A 21,356-nucleotide genomic window follows, 5' to 3' on the forward strand; every position below is an offset into this window, starting at 1 on the left:
GATGCTGCTTGGCCTGCTGTGTTCATCCAGCCCTGCACCTTGTTGTCCAGGGTATCAATGCTGATCATTCTTGTGCACCATCTAGTGGTTAAACAAAGAAGTGCAGAGGGGAGCTCAGCACAGGAGATGCTGTTGCACAGAAACATGTAAAATGGAAGGGAGGTGGGGGACAAGCTGAAAACTAAATGCAATGTAGAATACTTCACTGTGGAAATATCATACCCGGAGCAAGAATCATTTTATTTAAATTAATGCAGTGGGGAAAGAAAGCAACCCATCATTCCCCAATTTGGCTATGCACTGTCAAGCTGAATGTAGATATGAACAGAACTCTGAAAATTTCAGAAAAAATGCTTAGGTACAGTTTTAAAACGTTCCTACATATTCCACGCATGATGCTGAAATTAAAATATTCCGATCTGTGATGTCTCCTTTATAACATCTTTAAATGAAGCATCTGTACGAACATGGCCTTCCTGAGCCATCAGTTTATACTGCAGTTTTAAAATGTATGCATAAATATCTCAGTGCTGAGATAATGTTTCCTTCCATAAAGATACATGCTAAGTGACCAATACAAATAGAAGATCATTATTTGTAATACAGTCAGTGACTGCAGCTAACATGCTTAAATCATTAGAATAACAGACTGGAGTTGAGCACCAGTACCAGCTGACTCATGGGAAGTGACCAGGAAATTGAAATCTTTGATGAAAAACTCTACTGTACCTGGATTCAACCAAGCCAAAAGTGCCTTAAAATGTGGGGCATTCTGACTCTTAAGGTTAATAGTCACCTAGCAAGAGGTCCAGGATTAAAAACTAACTTTAACTGCTGGTTAACTATGAACCAAGACTCCAACTCACCACTGACAATGACATCCCCCAACAAAAAAACTAGTTTAACCAGTAAATTGTACTCACCGTCCATTTCTACCAGTAGCTGATTTAGTGTGTTCTCCTGCTCGCTCTGTCCTCCAAAGTTACCTCGACCTCTTTTCCTGCCAACAGCATCAATCTCATCGATGAACAGGATACAAGGAGCATTTTTCCTTGCCATTACAAATAGGTCTCGCACCTAGATGAGTGACAAGTTACTCAGGATGTTTATGTACTTGGTATAAATTTACTGAAACAAGACCGGCTTATAGAGAGTAAAGTACGTAAAGTAAAAAGTAAAGAGAAAGTAAAGTAAAAGAACGACTTATAATTCTTTAGTACTTTACATGATTTCAAGTGATCGTAAAGTGCTTTATAGCCAAACACGTGCTTGTGGAAGTAGCCTTCTTTAAAATTCATTCAGCAGATATGGGCATCACTGGGTAGGTTAGCATTTACTGGCCAACCTAACTGCCTTTGAGAAAGCAGTGGTGAGCTGCTTTGCAATCTTTGAAATGTAGGGACACCCACAATGCTAATAGGAGAAAGTGACAAAATTTGACCCAGCAACAGTGAAAGAATAGTGATACAATTCCAAGTCAGGATGGTGAATGGTTTCGAGGTGAACTTGCAGGCAGTGGCATTCTTAAGTAACACCTGTCTTTCTAGATGGTATAAATTGGCATCTGTAACAGTGCATAACTACCCGATTATAGAGTTCCCATGAAAAGCTTACACTCTGGACGAGAATCTCTGATAGAGTTTGGAAACACAAATACCCAGTGAAGGACTGATGCTCTTGCATATTTCACATCTTTTAAAAAAAAAGACAGAAAAAGATATAGGAAAAAAAATGAACCGCTTTTTTAAAAAACGGTTGCGTAAAATGTCAAAGATGAAGCTCCACATTTGATTAATTTTGAGAAGTTGTTTGACAGTAATTAAGACTTCGCAGCCCATCAGGATACTTAAGACAGCAATGGACAATATCTATTTTTTTGCATAGATTTAATTTGCACCTATCTTGCAGGTACACAGCTCTCATACATTTGAAGGAACAGCCAAATGATGAGATATTATGTTTGTACAGCTTATTGAGCTCTCGCATAGTTTTGAAATTATGAGTTTGTGTGTTTAACCATGCAATTCTGATCTACTGTATCTACTGGCTGATCTGCATGTAAATAATGGTCAGGTTTTTTTTAAAATAGTAAATTCTGACTCTCTTTAAGAAAGCATTATTTGATGAGAACTCATGGGCATGCATTACTTTCAAATGGAATTTCCCGGAAAAGCTAATTAAATAATAATTTTCAACGGAACATGTATTGCATATACCAAGGTATGATGCACAGAAGCATTCAGTCTGAAAAATGTGCAAGAGATCAATCATTTGACTACATATTGTGATGCAAATTCAGATTTTAAACAACAGATTGTAATATTAATATCAAAACTGTTCAAAACAGAATATTTTATTCAGATGCAGTCTGATTTATAAGAAAACAGTCAGTCAATCTGTCAAGTGACAATGAAATCTAATCAATTTTTTTTTTTACCTTAAGTACATGGCAAAATACAAGGTAAAAATTATATAAGGAGAGATTCACTGGATAAACAGAAAGTGAAGCAGGTACAGAATTGATTAATGTACATTGACAGATTGAGATCAGAAAAAGACATTAGAGTCTGTCTGTCAATGACCTGATTTTTTTGAATTTGGAAAAGCAGTTTAGAAGCATGACAACTAATGCTTGACCAGGACCCTTTTTTATGTATTGTGCTGACAACTGATTTTCTTGCCAGGGATGGATAAAATACACAGGGACAAACTGACAATTGTAGATTACACACTACAAATGTTATTTGCTTGTTTAAAGTTTTTAATACAGCTATTTCACAGCACAAATCTTCATAAAATGTATTTCCGTCAATCAGCCTTCAACACTTCATGGCTACAGTAAACAGTAGAAAGGGATAGGAGCTGGCCAGCACAGCTGTTGATTGTTTAAAGTGGAACTGCAGCACAGAGCAGGAATCTTTACTCAATTTGTGATTTACTCTATACCTAATCAGAGATTGATTTATTCAAGTACAGGATGAAAAATCCACAACCATCAATGCCACCCCTTAACTGCAATAAATCAAAATGCACTACTAATAAAGACGATGTATCTAGTATCCCAAAATCCTGAGGATTGATTTTAAAGGAACAGTACGTGCCAGAACCCAACATATGACCAACAGAGATAACAAGGTGTAGAGCTGGATGAACACAGCAGGCCAAGCAGCATCAGAGGAGCAGGAAGGCTGACGTTTCGGGCCTAGACCCTTATTCAGAAAAAAAAAACAGGTCTGATCACTGAGTAAATGAAAATGGACAACGACAACTTCCTGGCAAATATTTAGTTGGAAAGTAGAAGACAGAACAGGAACTAGTGTATTAAGATTAGAAGGATGTGACAAGTGAAAATCTCCAAGGACCTGTACCAGGGCTGCATCTTTACATTATACATTTCAACAACTTGCATGACGGCAGAAGTCTACAGCAAAATTTGCAGATGAAGTTAAGATAGGCAGCACAATAAGTACAGAAAGGATAAATTGACCTTTTAGAGAGTAAGGCACAGACTCACCAGATTGATACAGGCGCTGATGAGGCTAAATTACGAGGACAGGATAGCATAAATTTGGTTTGAATTATCTTAAGTTTAGAAGATATAATCAAGATATGTAAAATTCCAAAGGTCTTCAATAGAGGAATTTCTATTTGGGGGAGATCCAAAACAAGGGGCTACAATCTTTAAACCTGAGGTAGGCCACATTGGAATTATATCAAGAATTACTTTTCCTCAGAGGGTGTAGTGATTTGTAACTTTCTTCCCGAAAGGCTGTCGATCAATTGACATTTTAATACTGGAAACGATGGAGTTTGGTTAGATAAAGGTACGTAATGGATTAAAGACTGGGTAAATGGATTTACACATCAATTTTAAACAGACTGAATACAAGACAGATGTGAAGAGTTGAATGGCTTACTCTTGTTTTACGCTCAAACAATATTGATCAAGCTTTAATCAAACTGAACCAGTACTGTTAAAGGGAACAAATTTACTACCCTGTTGGCCTTCTTGGGCTGCTGCGTATCTCCTCACTACATTTGTCTTGATATATACATGTATTTGTGGTAAATGGCCAAGGAGGTGTTAGTTATTGTAAACTCTTAAAGTCATCCATTCAGGAATGGACATGACCTTCTTCTGAAGGCCTCTTCAGGTCCTTTCTATAAAAAAGGTCACCTATAAAGAGACCATTAGGTCATTCAGAACTTAGAATTTCAAAATAAATACCATAAGACTTACCCTAGCAGGACCCACACCAACAAACATTTCCAAGAATTCAGAGCCATTAACTGTGATGAATGGAACATTGGCCTCTCCCGCAGTAGCCTTCGCTAGTAAAGTTTTCCCAGTGCCTGGAGGACCTGTAAGAATAGCTCCCTGTGAAAAGAATGCGTAATTCACTTTGAATGGGGTTTGGAGAAGCTCATTAATTCGTTCATGGGTACAATTATAAAGTACAGTTTTCTGATCCAAAAAAAAGCAAATTACTTGGTTTATGTAGATCATTACACCGCCATGCAACTTACTTCCTGACCCAATGCTGGTTTAATTTTGCTTTTAATTAACTAACTATTTTTAAAATTTGTTTATGGGGCTTGGGCTGAATACAACAAAAAAGATGCTCCTTCAAGTATGATGTAAATTGATCCACTTTATGCTCAGTAAATTGCTTAACCTTTTCAATCAATAGTCAGAATTTTTTTTTAAAGTTAGGACAGGAAACTGAACCAACACAGGACTTCGGCTCAGTCTCATCTGGAATTGTGCATATAAGCCTAGTGGTATTATCACTGGGCTGTTTATCCAGAGACCCAGATAATGTTCTGGGGACTCGGGTTCAAATGCCACCATGGTAGACGGTGGAATTTGAATCTGATAAGAATCTGGAATTAGGAGAATAATGATGAATCCATTGCTGACTGTCGGAAAAACCTACCTTGTTCACTAATGTCCTCAAGGGAAGGAAACTACCATCCTTACCTGGTCCGGCCTACATGAGACTCTAGACCCATAGCAGTGCAGATTGACTCTGCCCATCACATTTGGAAGACTGGGGTATTAGCATATTATCCTCAAAACTCTGTATAAACAGGGATCCTAAGTCAACAGTAAACCTATAGCAGTAGGTTAATGATACTTTGCTACATTCAGATGTCACTCACTGCAGTTTCACATCTTGAAGTTGGATTTGTCTCAAAAGGCGACTTACCTTTGGAATTTTGGCTCCAAGTTCTTGATATTGATTTGGATTCTTTAGAAAATTAACAAATTCCATTATTTCCAACTTTGCTTCCTCACATCCTGCAACATCCTTGAATTTTACATCAATTTCATCCTTGAGCACCTTGGCTGTTGTTTCACCAACACTAAACAATCCACCCATGCCACGTCCAGTTCGGCCAACTCCTGCTGACCCTCTTCTTAGGGTAAACAGCAGAAATCCAATGATCAGTATAGTAGGAAGCATGCTCAGTAGAAATGAGCTAAAAGGAGAATAAGAAGGATTACGTCAAAATAGGAAAACATTAATATTACAATCTGTGAAGAAAAATCAGAGTTAACATTTCAGGTCTGATGATCCTTCTTCAGAACAGGAGGAAGGGTTCCTGGACCCAAAACGTCAACTCTGATTTTTCTTCACAGATGCTGCCAGACCTGCTGAGTTTTTCCAGCAACTTCTGTTTTTGTTCCTGATTTACAACATCTGCAATTCTGTTTTTAATTAATATTACGATGTTTTTTTTAAAAATTACTTTACGCAAGAAATTGGATGTTGTAAGAACAAATTAGCCTTTCAGAACCGAATGGTATTTAGGGCATCAATTGTGGAAAATATACACACTTCTACAGTAAAATGTTGACTCAATGTCTGATGGACATCATTTTATAAATAAAATGGTCCTTGTTTTAAGTTGTAGGCATATGCTCGATGGCATGAAATTCAGAATCCAAAAATTCCAGCTATAGCCATAATGGACTGTTACACACGATTTTAAGACAAATAGCATTGCATCTATTTTGGATTAAAATTAGAACAAAAATGTTATGTGTATTTACATATATGATAAATAAGTGCTAAATAGTCTACAATATCTACAAATTTCTGAACTCCTTCCCTAACTACATTGTGGGTCTACCTGAAGCAGATGACTGCAACGATTCAAGAAAGCAACTCACCACCACCTTCTCAAAGGCATCTAAAGGATGAGCAATATATACTGGCCCAACCAGCAATACCCACATCCCCATGAACAAATAAAACAAATGTCATAAATCAAGTGAAGTTTTTAGTGCAAGCATGGTTAGTTGCATTTTCTTTTGCAAATGTCAAAATCATGAAATAACGTAATACTCAATATCTCATAACAGTCAACATTTGGCCTCAAAACATTTAATTTTTCCTACATTTTGTGCTAGTTTTGGGAGCATGGTTGGCATGAAAAGTCTTTTTCACAATGTCTTTTTCTCATTAAACATAAGAACTTCCAGTATGCAGACTGGGATAGCAGTTCCTGCTGAATTCAGAACATGGCCAGCAAATACAAACTGTCAAAACCATTAAAAAAGTTTGCCATGGATTTCAACCCCTCGAAGGTTTAACTCATGTAAAAGCTGACTCTCTACACTTAGCCTAAAAATTTGATTCTATAAACTTGACTTGAGTCAATAAAATATTCAAAACACTGAAAATTCAACACTTCGTAAAATGAAATATACCTGCCAGATTAACAAAGTTATAACTTTCAAACTTAAATGTCATCATTCAGTCTGGTTAATGTTAGACTGTCAATACTTGAGGCATTGTACAAGACACAGATTCATGCCATTGATTTCCCACTCAATCAAGGGAGCACTCAAATTAAGGCACTTTTTCCGGAGAGTGGGCTATACTAGTCATGGAACACTGTTGCAAAAAGCTAGGCAACAGACCTTCAACTTTTAGCTAAGTCTTTTTTTATACTTAGTTTCTCATGTACACAAGGTATCCATTCCAGAAACAAAATGGAAGTTGAGACAGGAGAATATTATAATATTTTATAGCAGAAACATTTTTCAATGAATGGATGTAGCAACCAATTTGAGAGTATGCAAGGCTTGTAATATAAACCCAACTGTTTGACCAGAAGGGATTAAAATAATGGAAATGGCATTGTCGATTGGCATTGCTGCAAGTCTGTACTTTCAATGCCAATTTGACAATATAAAAGGATATACAAGTATTTTCTCAATCTAAAATTAGTTTCAGAATGCGTCCATGTCAGTGTAAGTTGAAAAGAATGGACAAAAGGTTGCGCAAGTGCAATGGCTTAATGGCTTGTTAAAGGACTAACAACCCAGACAAAGTTAGGCCAAATGATACAAAATGCAGTTTGAGAATTTGAATTCAGTTAAAAATATTTGAAAATAAAAAGCTGGCATCACTAAAAGTGGCTTTGGATTTTGGAAAAACTCAACAGTTTTCCCAACAATCTTTATGAAAGCAAGTGTGCTAGTCATAAACAGTACAGGCCATCTGTGACTCCTAGATCACACCAACAGTTGACTCAACTATCATCTGAAGTAGCCTAGCAAGTCACAAAATTGTATCAAACAGCTTCAAGAAGCTTGACTATGGCCTTATCACGCCAATTTGAGACGGCCAGTAAATGTAGATAAACATCACCCATTTCCCAAACAATATATTAAAAAGTCGAGATTTACTTGAGATTTGTGATGAGCAACAGGAAAACTAAAAGGGAAAATATACTGAGTTGACATTATTTTTTTTCATAACATTACCACCTAGAGTGAAAGTTATGCTGCTACTGAGAGTGGGAAAGGAGGTTGGTGGGGCACTGAATTGTGCAGAGGGTGAAATGTCAGCTTTTCAAGAGCAAACTAGAAGTTGGTAATTAAATGGACAGAGGATAAAAGACAGATTCCCAATGGCAAGCTGCAAGAACCTATTTTTAATGTATTAGCAAGTCATGAATCCTCATCATTACAACATATGACTGCCATCCTAAATTATGCCTGTCTGATTAAGTCAGCAACAAATGAGAAACGTGTGCCTTCAGAGTTATGAGTGGTTAAAGGTAATGTGCAGCGGGTGAAGTAGCCTTCCATGAGGACTTGGAATGAACAGGATCAACTGTTTTTACATCGGGAATGTCTCTCAGCCAGTGGAAAGGAGACAGAGCTGTTGCATTGAACTTGGGTGACAGCTGCCCAGGGAGGCCATAGCATGGCTGTCCGTGGGAGGGACAATGTTGATGTTCAGTGAGGTAAGGACATTTGTCTGTGGAAGGAGGGTGGTTGGGGCACGGCTGTCAGAGCGCAGGAAGGCAGGTTGGTTGTGCTGGGCCTTAACGGATTGCGTGGGGCACAGTGAGATCACTGGATGGAGGGGAAAGAGGATATTTATTTTTGCGAGCTCAAGCATGACAGAGATGATAGAGGGAAAATCAATGGTGAGGTTGAAGGGGGGTGGGAAAGCAGAGGGAGGACCAAGGTGCCTGAAGCTATGAGCCTTGCAGCTCCAGGGTCAATGCACAAGTGTCGAAGGACACACGTGACAATAAGAGGTAGTCAGAGCTCGGGCTGAGACAGTTATCCACATTGGGGTATACAGAGTATCTGCAGAGTGTGGCCAATTCAAAGTAAACTGCTAAGTCAGGAAAGACAGCCATATAGAAAGTGCTGAACAGAGCTTCACTGCCTTATTTGGACAGTTCATTCCATTTTCCAAGATATGTCTCATTCACCCAGTCATTTTGGAGGCTCTGGAACAAAAGGAGGAACCAACACAGGATGACCCAAACGGGCACGAATAGCCAAAACAGAACAAGATGCAGCAAAGTCAGGACAGTATCAACCAAGGGTCAGTGTCTTTTTGTGCAACTGAATATACTGCAGGCAGTGTAACTACTTGTGAATGAGAGGTAATATTAGCAACAGGCGAGGATGTCAAGGCATTCTACATTATATTAGTTGCAAAATCAACTAAGGCTAAGAAAGGGTATAATTATTAACTTGTTTTATTCCCCTGTGCCAACAACTTCATAGCTGCAACACTGCGCATAAAGTGCAATGCATGTCCATCAAACAATTTTCCTTTTCTGAGGCAAACTGCCCGTGACCCGCCGAACTCACTTTCTTGGTTAAGTCCAATAACAGTATAAGTTGAAAATCAGATCTGAAATCTCATTTCTTAGTCAGGTTAAACAGGCTAATTAGGTCATTTATAACTAAGAACAAATATTGAATTCATTGCATTTCATGCAGGCATCAAGACATTTTGCTACCAGTTTGTAAAAAATATCCCAGCTTGTGCAATACTATGGTCCCGTAGGCCAGGAAATATGATCGAAAAATTGTTCCTCCTACCCACTGCATGGTCGTTTCACTCTTCACCCATTTGCTGCATCTCTACTGTAAAAATTGTCCACAATGAAGATTATGAAATTATTATTGTTGATGCATATTGATATTAATAGGAAGAAATTACGGGGGCTAGGTGAGATTCCCTACGGAGCGTCAGTGCACACTCGATGGGCCAAATGGCCTATATTCACACTGTAGGGATTCTATGGGGCATAAATTGAGAATAGTAAGGGCATTGAATCAGACTACGAAAAAGATAACAGTGAAATTTTTTTTTCCAAAATAAAGCAATTAGGCATGAACAAACTCATTTCTTACCCATCACTCTCTGTTGAATATACTACAGGTATCCTATTTTCACCTTCTATGCCCTGTTCCTGCTGTGCCGTCTCCAGATTCCGCTCAAAGGTATCCACACTACCGATGTTAAACCACACATACTGTAGCAGATATAAAGAAAATCAATTAGAGTGATTAAAGACTGATGGAGATCGGCGGTGGAACATAAATGTTCAGTCGAATACAATTAGCTCACTATTAGAACAATACAGTGCAGCACAAGAACAGGCCCTTCAGCCCACAATTCCTAATCCTTGTTTACACTACTTATTGCCCAGACGCAGTTTCTGTCCCTCTGTTTGTCTCCCATTTGTGTGTCTATCAAGATACACCTTAAACGTTGCTGACATGCCTGCTTCCACCACCTCCACTGGCACTGAGCTCCAGACACCCACCACCATCTGTGAAGAAGGTTTCTTGCACTTCTCCCCTAAACATTCTCCCTCTCATCTTGAACCTGTGCCCTCTTGTAGCTGACTTTTCTACCTTAGGAAAAAGCCTGACTATCCAGTCTACCTACGCCTCTAAGAGGTCACCCCCACAGCCCCATTTTTCCAGCGAAAACAATCCGAGTTTATCCAACTTCTTCTCATACCTAAAATCCTCCAGACAAGGCAACATCCTGGTAAACCTTCTCTGCACCTTCTCCAAAGCATCCACATCCTTCTGGTAGTGAGGCAACCAGAACAGCATGTAGTATCCTAAATGTTGGACTAACTGAAGTTTTATACAGCGGTAACTTAATTTTTGTATTTGAAGCCCCAGCTGATGAAGGCAAGCATGCGGTATGCCTTCTTGACCATCTTATCCACCTGTGTTGCCACTTTCAGGGATCTGTGGACCTGTAATGCCAAGATTCCTCTGTATGTCAATGCTCCCAAGGGTTCTGCCATTTATTGGTAATTCGCACCCGAATTTGATTTTCCAAAGTGCATCACCACACGTTTGTCTGGATTAAACTCCATCTGCCATTTCTCTGCCCAAATCTGCAATTTATATCTTTTGACAATCCTCTTCACTACCTCAACTCCACCAATTTTGGCATCATCTGCAAACTTCCTAATCATATCACCTACATCTTCCTCCAGATCATTTATACATATTACAAACAACAAAGGTCCCAACAGTGATCCCTGTGGAACACCATTAGTTACTGATCTCCATTCTGAAATGCACCCTTTCACCACTGCTACTCTGTTTTCTATGACCAAGTCGGTTCTGTATCCAACCAGCCAGCACACCCCAGATCCCATGAGACTTTACTTTTTGTACCAGCTTGCCATGAGCTCCCTTATCAAATACCTTACTGAAATCCACGTAGACAACATCCACTTCCTTCATCAATCATTCTTGTCACCTCCTCAAAAAACTCAAATCAGGTTGGTGAGACACGACCTTGTCTGCACAATCCATGCTGCCTATAACTGACAAGTCCATTCACTTCCAAACGTGAATAAATCCTGTCTCTCAGTATCTTCTCCAACAGCTTCCCCACCACTGATGTCAGGCTCACTGGCCTGTAATTAGATTATGTGCTTCCCTTCTTAAGCAAAGGAACAATATTGGCCGTTCTCCAGACTTCTGGAACCTCACCTGAGGCCAAAGAAGATGCAGAGATATCTGTTAAGGCCCCGGCTATTTCCTCCCTTGCCTCCCTACAGTATTCCTGGGATAGATCCCATTTGGCTTTGGGGACTTGTCTACCTTAATGCATTTCAAGACACCCAACACTTCATCCTTCATTATGTTGACCTATTGACCTAAAGGTATTCACACACCTTTCCCTAACCACAACATCCCTCATGTCCCTCTCTTTGGTAAATACCGATGTGAAACACTTATGAAGGATCTCACCCATTTCTTCAGTCTCCACACACAACCTCCCTCCTTTATCCTCGAGTGGGCCTACGCTTCCCCTAACTATCCTCTTGCTGCTAATATGTGTATAAAATGCCTCTGGATTTTCCTTAATCCTGCTGGCCAAGGACATTTCAGGGCCCCTTTAGGCCCTCCTAACTCTTTATTTGAGCTCCTTCCTGCTTTCTCTATATTCTGCAAGTACTTTGTTGGTTTTTAGTTGTCCAGAGCTTAGGCATGCTTCCTTTTTTTTGACTAAGCTGATACTTTTCCCCGTCATCCAAGGTTCTTGAATCCTGCCATTCCTATCCTTCATTTTCACAGGAATATGCCTGTCCTGCGCTCTGATCAACTGTTCTTTAACAGACTCCCACACAGATTTACCCTCGAACAGCAGCTCCCAATCCACATTCTCCAATTCTTGCCTAATTTGGTTATAGTTGGCCTTCCCCCAATTTAACACCTGCATCCAAGTTCCAATCTTGTCCTTATCCATAAGTATCTGAAAACATATGGAATTATGGTCACTATTCCCAAAATGGTCCCCCACTGAAAATTTGCTCTCCTGGCCAGGCTCATTTCCCAATACCAGATACAGTATCGCCCCCTCCCTCTATTAAGAGTAAGTTGCTGAAAAATTGAAAACATTTCCAATTACTTTTTTCCTGAGAAGCTTGAAGGCATGAGGCAACATCACAATGCACTTTCAGATGCAATGTAAGTGATTTATATATACATTTTAAAATTATTTAATTTAGAGCTTGAATCTTGAACTAGTGGGATGTTGATCTGGTCTATTTAAAACAATATTAGAGAGACAGTTCTTGGAAGCAAATGGGAATCTGTTTACATTGGGAGAGTCTTACAAATTGAATTGCTAATTAAGCTTCAGGGATAAGGTTCTATCATGATTTTTGGCTAAGGTGAAGTACCCATAGCTTGGAAAAGCTTTTTTTAGTTTCAGTTGGGCAATTTTGCAGAAGTTTTGCATGGAATTGGAGGTGTATAACAGTTGCTGCTAAAGAAAGGAGATAATTTAAAGCTGTTAACAGATTACCTCAGTGCAGGAGTTTAAAGTTTCAGACCACAAATGTTTGGTTAGAACATTGAAAGATTATGTTAAGCTGAGAAAGTCTAAGCTCTCAACCAGGGAACTGAAACCATGGGTAAGTCAAACTCTATGTGATACAGAAGGGAATTCTCTCACTGGTGACAGCACTGTGATGGAGTGCTATTGTGTCTGTATTTTACCATGTAGCTTGTAAACTTGTGTTTTATGTAAATAATTTGGTTTATTCAATTTTATTCTTCATTTCTTTTATAAAATAAACAGCTTTTTTGTTAAAACCAAATCTACAGCATTATGCGTTTACATTTCAGTGAAAAACCACTTGCTGAGACCAAAAAAGACTATCAAACCATATTTCTTTGGGATCTGAATTGTCCAGTAATAACAAGCTTGGATCATAACTGTATAGCCTTTACTTGGGATCAAAAATTTGTACTTCGATAACATCTTTCTGCATTTAGCTCATCTCAAAGAATTTACAGCTAATGAATTACTTTTGAAGTGTAACCACTGTTGTTATGCAGACAAACACAATGGTTAATTTGTTCATAGCACTCACTAAAGAGATAAGTAATCTATTAGTTGGTTCCATTGCACTGGCTTGAAGATAATGGTTGGCAAGGCCACCAGTGGATATCCACTGCCCTTCTTTGAATACTGCCATTGGATCTTTTTTGTCGGTTTACATCTCACCCATAAGGCACTCCTTCAAAATTGCACTGATAGGTCAGCCTGGATAATCTATACTTGTCCTCTTGAATTCTCTGACCCTGAAATGACAGCCATCACTAAGACAAGCCAACACTTGCATCTGATTCCCAATTCCCGAGACAATAAGGCAAATGGGTAGCATGGTGGCTCAGTGGTTAGCACTGCTGCCTCATAGCGCCAGGGACGCAGATTCGATTCCATCCTTAAGTGACTGTCTGTGTGGAGTTTGCATATTCTCCCTGGGTCTGCGTGGGTTTCTACCGGGTGTTCCAGTTTCCTCCCACTGTCCAAAGTTATGCAGGTTAGGTGCATTGGCCATACTAAATTGTCTATAGTGTCCAGGATGTATAGGTCAGGTGGATTAGCCATGGGAAATACAAAGTTACAAGGGTAGGAAAGGGAGTGGGTCTGTGTGGGATACTCTTCAGACGGTCAGTGTGGACTCACTGGGCCAAATGGTCTGCTTCTACAGGGATTCAATGATTACAAAAGTCGATGGCCCAATATCTAAATTAATAACATTTCCAAAGATTAACAGAGTACAAATAGCTTGTCTCAGCTTGTAATCAGTTTCTAATGAGGCTTTTTGCTCTACAGCTAGGTCAGGCCATCATAGAAATGCTGCAAGAACTCAAATTGCTGGAAAAACTCAGCGGGTCTGGCAGCATTTGTGGAGAGAACAGAGTTAACATGAACTGCTGCCAGACCCGCTGAGCTTTTCCAGCAATTTCTGTTTTTGTAACAGAGTTAACATTAACATTTTGGGTCCAGTCACTTCTTCAGAACTGACTGTAGCTAGAAAATGGTTGGTGTATATATGAAGTTGGGGTGGGGAACGGGAAGTAATAAAACGATAGGTGGAGATGGAGCCCAGAGAGAAAAAAATAGTTGGTCAAAGTAATGGGTAAAAGTCAGCCTGGGAGAATCAACAGCTGCTACTGGGGATCATTAGTGACTGACAGGTAGTTTGTGGCAGCAGCCCACGTGATGACAAGGTCTGGGGTGTCGGGGTTGGGGTAAGGACACAGGAAATAGTGCTCAGGGATTAAAATTGTTGAACTTGATATCGAGTTCTGGAGTCTATCAGGTCCCCTAGTGGAAAATGAGGGGCCTTTTTTCCAGCTTGTACTGAACTTCACTGGAACACTGCAGCAAGCATCAGACAGGGGCTGTTGGACAGGGTACACAGTCGTGTGTTGAAGTGGCAGGCAACAGGAAGGTCAGGATCATGTTGCAGACAGAACGTAGGCGTTGAGCAAAGTGGTCATCCAGTCTGCATTTCATCTCCCCAACACAGAGCAGAACACATTGTAAACAGAGAATATAGTAGACTAGATTGACTGAAGAGCAGGTCAATTGCTGCTTCACCTGGAACATGTGTCTAGGGCCTTGGATGGCGAGAAGGAAGTAAATAGGCAGGTGTTGCACCTTCAGCTGTGTCCGACCCATCTCCTGCACTTCGGCCCTCACTCCTTCTCTTTGTTCCCATAACAGTGGGTCCCCCGGTCCTCACTTAACACTCCACCAGCAACCACAAATAAAGGATCATTAGCCACCATTTCTACCACCTCCAGCAGAATACTACCACTGGACACATATTCCCCTCCCCTCCCCTCCCTTCCCTTGTTAGCTTTCTGCAGGGATTGTTTCCTCCAGGACACCCTGGCCCACTGCCCACACCTTCCCACTCCCTGCTGGCACCTTTCCATTCAACTGCAGAAGGTGCAACACCTGCCCATTTACATCCTCGCCCTCAACATCCAAGGCCCCAGACACACTTTCAAGATGAAGCAATAATCTACCTGCACTTCTCTCTATCTAGTCTAATGTGTTCACTGTTTACAATATGGTCTGCTGTACACTTGGGAGACAAAAAACGCAGATTGGTGGCCACTCTCCAGAACACCTATGTTCTGTCCGCAAATGACCCTGCGCTTCCAGTTAACCAAAAGAACTATGGATGCTGTAAATCAGGAACTAAAACAAAGTTGCTGGAAGAGCTCAACAGGTCTGGCAACATCTGAGAAGGAAAGAAAAAGTTAACGTTTCGGGTCCGGTTCTGAGGAGGGGTCACCGGACCCAAAACATTAACTCTGTTTTTTTCCTTCACAGATGCTGCCAGACCTGCTGAGCTGAGCTGAGCTTCCTGTTGCCTGGCATATACCTTCATACACCACTATTTCCCAGCCAATATCTCTATCTTAGGCTTGCAGCAGTGCTCCAGCGAAGCTCAGCACCAACTGAAAAAACAGCACCTCATTTTCCACTGGGGACCATACAGCCTTCAGAACTCACTATAGGGTTTGATCATTTTAAAGCCTGAGCATCTTCTCCCATGTCCTTACCCCAACCCCCAAACACCAGACCTTGTTCTCATACGGGCTGCTACCACAAAAATCCAACCACTAAAAGTGCTCATTAACAGTTACTGATTTTCCCAGACTGAACTTTATACATTTCTTTGTCTGCCCAACTGTTTTTCTCTCTCTCTGGGCTCCATCTCCACTTTGTTACTCCTTTCCCCCCTGACCCCACCCCATCTTCAGCAGATAGACCAACTTTTCCAAGCTACAATCAGTTCTGAAGATGGGTCATTGGACCTGAAATGTTAACCTTGCTTTCTCTCCACAGATACTGCCAGACTTGCTCAGCTTTTCCAGCAATTTCTGTTTTTGTTTCTGATTTTGAGCATCTGCAGGTCTTTGGGTTTTTTTTTAAAGAAATGCTGCATGTGAGTCACAACTCGCTTCTCAGGGTAGGGGTCTCCAGAGGAGTATATCTCGGCACAGAGCAAAAGAGAAATGACTGGTAAAAAATCAAATTATAACCGAGTATAAAAAAATTATTTGCATAAAAGTTCTAGAAGTAAAAGAGTTCCGTGTTTAAAATGTCTAGTTTAAATATTTACCAGAGGATTCAAAGTTAACCATCATAATGGACAGCCATTAAGAAGTGGAATGACACTTTAATCTCCACTAAAATAGGTTTTACTACAGACATTAAGGCATAATAATTACATATTGGCACAATAGCAAAATATTGCAAATGGTGCGTGACAGTTCAAGAAAGCAGCTCGCCACTGCTCTCACATGGGATTGAGGTAGACAATAAATGTTGGCCCAGCCAGTGACACCAACATCTCATTATCAAATTTTAAAAAAAGACAAGAGTAATGAAGTAGACATAATATGTACAGAATTCCTGTAATTCCTTCAAGAAGGTACCGCAGAACATAAAAGGTCAATTCATCAGGAATCAGGGTCAGGGAGAAGAATAGATAGTCAACTGTCTGCAAGGCAGAAAGTAGATTACAGACGAGTAGCCATTCAGAATGGTGGGGGCAGTAGGAAATGGAATCTCTCAATAATTTGTGCTGCACCCATCTGCTGTTAACTATTTAGAATTTGGAATCACTGCTGGGAAAAGACTTTGAAAATACTACGACATAAGCAGCAACAATAACATGCATTTATATAGAACCTTTAGAATAGTGCACTTAGCAAGTCATAACAATCCTCCTTGTGGAATTTTGGATTTGTACATGGTCAACTTACCCCATCCACTGCTAACTTCTCTGGTGTAAAAACTACTCTAACAAAGCGCTTGTTTACCACTTCCAATCTGTCCACCTAGCAACAAAAAGGATAATATATTTAGTCAGTCATTATAAAATATCAACGCACCAATGACCTTCATTTTCATCCCAAAGAAACCCAAGGAATGTATTTCATAATCCATTCATTAGACTTTCAACTAAAAGTACTGAGGTTTACAATGATAATAAAAGAAACAATCCTGAATTGTTCAGCTATCAAATTTTGTTAAAGGACAAACTTCACCAAGTATGAAGGATGACTTGTTTGCAGTTTATAGGATCCTGAATGATCTTGACAAAGTGGATGTGAAAAGTATGTTTCCTCTTCTGCAATCGTGCAGAACTGGAAGGCACAGTTTTAAAATTAGTGGTTGTCATTTCAAAATGAAAATTTTCTTTACTGAGAGGGCTGTGTAATTTTGGAACTCTGCCTCAGAAGGCAGCAGAGACAGGGTAATTGAATTTTTTTTGTAAGCTCAACATGCACAATTCAGTTTAGAAAAAAAGAGAATGCCAGATTTGATTGTTAAAGATTGTATTAAGCAATTAGGCAGATTTTATATCCATCATCAAGCACTTAATAAGACAAGTATGGTTTAAGCCACTGCAGATGGGCACTTTTGGGCATCAATCTATTAAAAAGTGGTACAGTAAGCTAAGGGGACCAAATCAGATTAGTTGAAGAGCAGGACAAGCAACTATCACACCTAAGCCAATCAACTGAACTTGACTGAAGGCAATCAAAATTGTTCAAATCAATAGGAACACTTTACAAACAACAATCACCCATAAAGCAGAGTTGGACTTAAACAAAACCTAAATGAAAAAAAACAATAAAGAGGGTCAGATGCTAGGGAGATAAGTGAAATAGATCTGCCAGGTAACAGTTATTTTACAGGAATGAGCTAAGAAAGGTGAGAACCTTCAGAATAAAATAAATCTAGCAAAACTGGTGAAAATTGGTTATTGTTAAGCTTTCTAAGGATAGGCTAGGATCATTCTTTTACACTTGTTGACTAAAAAATGAAACTACTTTCTCTAAATATATCAACGTTGCCATCATTTCTAGTGACTAAAGTATTTTTCAAAGTTTTAAACTTGTCACAAAAGGAAACAATCACAATGACAACACATTTGCAGCTATTAAAAGAACCTTGAGGATTATTCCTAAAATTACAAAACCCTTCTAGAAATCCAGGTATTAAAGACAGGCTTTCACTTTATCAGTGACCATGAACCAGTACCCCTAATCACGTTGCCTCTATGCTTATTAGAATATTAGAAAGTCCCTTCTCTATATGGAATAACAGTACATTTAACAATAATCAGGTATTCCCAATATTTTATCACTTACAATTCCTTTAGAAAGGTAATTGTTGACAAAGTCTTTCCAAGTAATTTCTCTGCCAACATTCCTGAAGAAAATGTAATATGCAACAGTTGCCCAAAATGCTGCACCTGCTAGAAAGTAAAATCGAAATTCTTTATCATCCCATGGAATATCACCCTAGAAAGTAAAAACAAAGAGATCTTAAATACTATGTGATACAAGTGTAGTACAATATTGATCAAGTGAATAGTTTATGAACAGCAAACGTGTTCCATTAAAATACTGATTTAATTCAACTGACTGTAACATCATAAGGAACATAGTAAAAAGGAGTATACCATTCAATTAGATCATGGTTGATGTGTGGCCTAATTCCACATAAAGTAAACTTTTTATTACCTGCACCTATTGGACCAAGAGTGTGCCAACTGATCAAATATTCCGAATAATCAAGAGGTCCACATGTAAAAACACATACTAAGTAATACAAACATAATGCAGAGGCTATACACATCATTGTTATACTTTATTTGTAGCATAAATCACTTAAATAATAATGTAACTTTGCCGTAAATAAAATGCACTGGCAAAGAGCCTTCTCACTTGCAACTCCAACTGTCTACTCGGACATCGCGGTAGATTATGGTATTCGAGGAGAAATTGACTCAAAATTGAATCAACTACTGCTATTTTGTGTGGCCATCCAATTGAACAAGTACAAGTACATTTATACTGAGGTAACTAAATCAAAAAACTACAATAATTGGACAGAATAATACAGTAAACTTTCCTCTTAGAAAGTAACAAGCGAACTTTCTCTGAACTGCTTCCAGTGGAAATATGCATCTCCTTAAATAAAGAAACTAAAACTGTACATTGTATTGTAGGTGCAATCTCACCAATGTTCTGCACAGCTGTAGCAAGACTTCTCTACTTTCATTTTATATTCTCCTTGAAATAAAGGCCAACACACCATTTGCTTTCCTAATTACTTGCTGTACCTGTGTGTTGACTTTTCATGTACTAAGACACTGAGATCCCTTTTTATGACAGCAATGTGCAGTCACTCTATTTTAAATAATATTTTGCTTTTCTATTCTTCTTGCCAAAGTGGACAATTTCTCATGTCTCACGTTATACTCCATCTTTTTGCCCATTCACTTAACCTACCTATATCCCTTTGCAGATTATTTGGGTCCACATATCTTGCTTTCCTGTGTATCTTTGTACTACCAGCAAATTTGGTTACAGTAGTAGATCGCCTCATCAGTCACACATATAGCTTGTAAATAGTTGACTGTCCAACACTGATCCCCGTGGCTCTGTTTGTTACAATTTGCTTAATTAAAACTGATCCATTTGTTCCATCTGTTTCCTGGTAACTAGCTATCCTCTATCCATGTTGATAACACCCCACCCCTATCAATTGCTGCTACTTTTAAGATTGTACATCAAACAAGTTTTGGAAATTCAAATACACATCTACTGGTTCTTTTTTTAATCTAACCAGTTGTTACATCCTCAAATAGCTAATAAATTTGTCAAATAATTTCCCTTTCACTAAATCAGGTTGATACTATTTGATTGTTCTACAGATATATATGTAGCTTTCCAAACTGCTAGAACCTTTCCAGAATGTGGGGAATTTTAAAAGGCTACAAACGACGAACGCCCAATTATTTATTCGGCAACTTCCTTTAATCCCTTAGGGTGCATGCAGTCAGGACCGGGAGATTTCTCAGTATTTAGTTCAATTGATTTTCCCAATACTTTTTCTCTAGCAATAATTTTACATTCCTCCTACCCTTTTGCTCCTTGATTTTCTTAAAATTCTTAGGATTTATTTTTTGCTTCTGTAACAAAGATATATACAAAATATTTGTTCAAGGTCTTAACCATTTCCATGATTCCCAATATTAATTCCCCAGCCTCGCCCTCAAGGGGCTAATGCTGAACTCAGCTAATTTTTTGTTTTTTATGGCTTATATATTTGTAGAAGTTTTTAAAACTGTCTTTTTATGGAAGTTGTTGACTTGCTCGCCGAGCTGGCTTGTTTTTGTTCAGACGTTTCGTCACTATGCTAGGTGCCATCATCAGTGAAGCCTCCAATAAAGCGATTTAGTTCTACTCTGCTTGGAGTTCATATTGTCCAGTCCGTTATGGTGAGTGGTGTCATGTCCGGTTTTGATCTGTATGGGGTCCAATTCTATAGGTTTGTTGATTGCATGACGGGTGGAGAGCCATGCCCCTAGGAATTCCCGTGTGTGTATATGTTTGGCTTGGGCTGATACATAGACACACACGGGAATTCGTAGAAGCACGGCTCTCCACCCGTAACGCAATCAACAAACCTATAGAATTGGACCCCATATACAAACCCATACAGATCAAAACCGGAAATGGCACCACTCACCATAACGGACCAGACAGTATAAATTCCAAGCAGAGTAGAATAACAGCGCTTCATCAGAGGCTCCACTGATGATGTCACCTAGCACGGTGATGAAACCTCTGAACGAAAACAAGACAGCTCGGCGAGCAAGTCAACAACCTCACCCACAACCCGAGCTACAAATCTTTGCTAAAACTTTCAATTGTATTTTTATGTTTCTGATTTGCTCCAATGCTCCATTTTTGCCCTCTTCTTTTTAAAACATATTTTGCTCATTTCTATTTTAAAAACAACCTTCCAACCTACCACTAATTTCAGTAGTATTGTACATCTTTTCTTTCAAATTGCTGCCATCCTCAATCTTGTTAGCCATAGATGGTGCATTCTTCACAGACTTTTTCTTTCTGAGTGAAATAAAGTTTTGTTATGAGCTGTGAAATAGCTCCTTCTCTACCTGTTAATCTATTTTCCCATTCCAGTTTAGCCAACTTGTCCTCTACCATTGTAATTGTGCTTTTTTTTTTTTAAAAAAAGTGTTTAACAATTTAGTTTCAGAGCCATATTCTTCACCTGCAATCTGAATGTGAAATACTATCATATAACAATCTAACTTACCTAGATGATCCTTTACCAAGAAGTTATTGATTAACCCGAACTCATTGCATATTGGTTGGTCTAAAATAACACCAACCCTAGTTG

At 39.2% G+C, this 21,356-nt stretch overlaps 1 protein-coding gene across 1 annotated transcript in view; it reads right to left on the minus strand.

The window, feature by feature from the left end:
• LOC109936126 (AFG3-like protein 2) overlaps window positions 1-21,356 on the minus strand; it is a 165,232-nt gene that overhangs the window by 24,499 nt on the left and 119,377 nt on the right. Inside the window, exons 5-10 of the mRNA XM_048595482.1 lie at window positions 18,290-18,442; window positions 16,895-16,969; window positions 9,683-9,804; window positions 5,211-5,484; window positions 4,241-4,378; window positions 924-1,077 (exon numbers count right to left, since the gene is read on the minus strand). Of these exons, the coding sequence (XP_048451439.1) occupies window positions 924-1,077; window positions 4,241-4,378; window positions 5,211-5,484; window positions 9,683-9,804; window positions 16,895-16,969; window positions 18,290-18,442 (916 nt within the window). The remainder of the gene's footprint in view (window positions 1-923; window positions 1,078-4,240; window positions 4,379-5,210; window positions 5,485-9,682; window positions 9,805-16,894; window positions 16,970-18,289; window positions 18,443-21,356) is intronic.

The sequence above is a fragment of the Rhincodon typus genome, chromosome 4, assembly GCF_021869965.1.
Source record: "Rhincodon typus isolate 14 chromosome 4, sRhiTyp1.1, whole genome shotgun sequence".
Classification (NCBI taxonomy): domain Eukaryota; kingdom Metazoa; phylum Chordata; class Chondrichthyes; order Orectolobiformes; family Rhincodontidae; genus Rhincodon; species Rhincodon typus.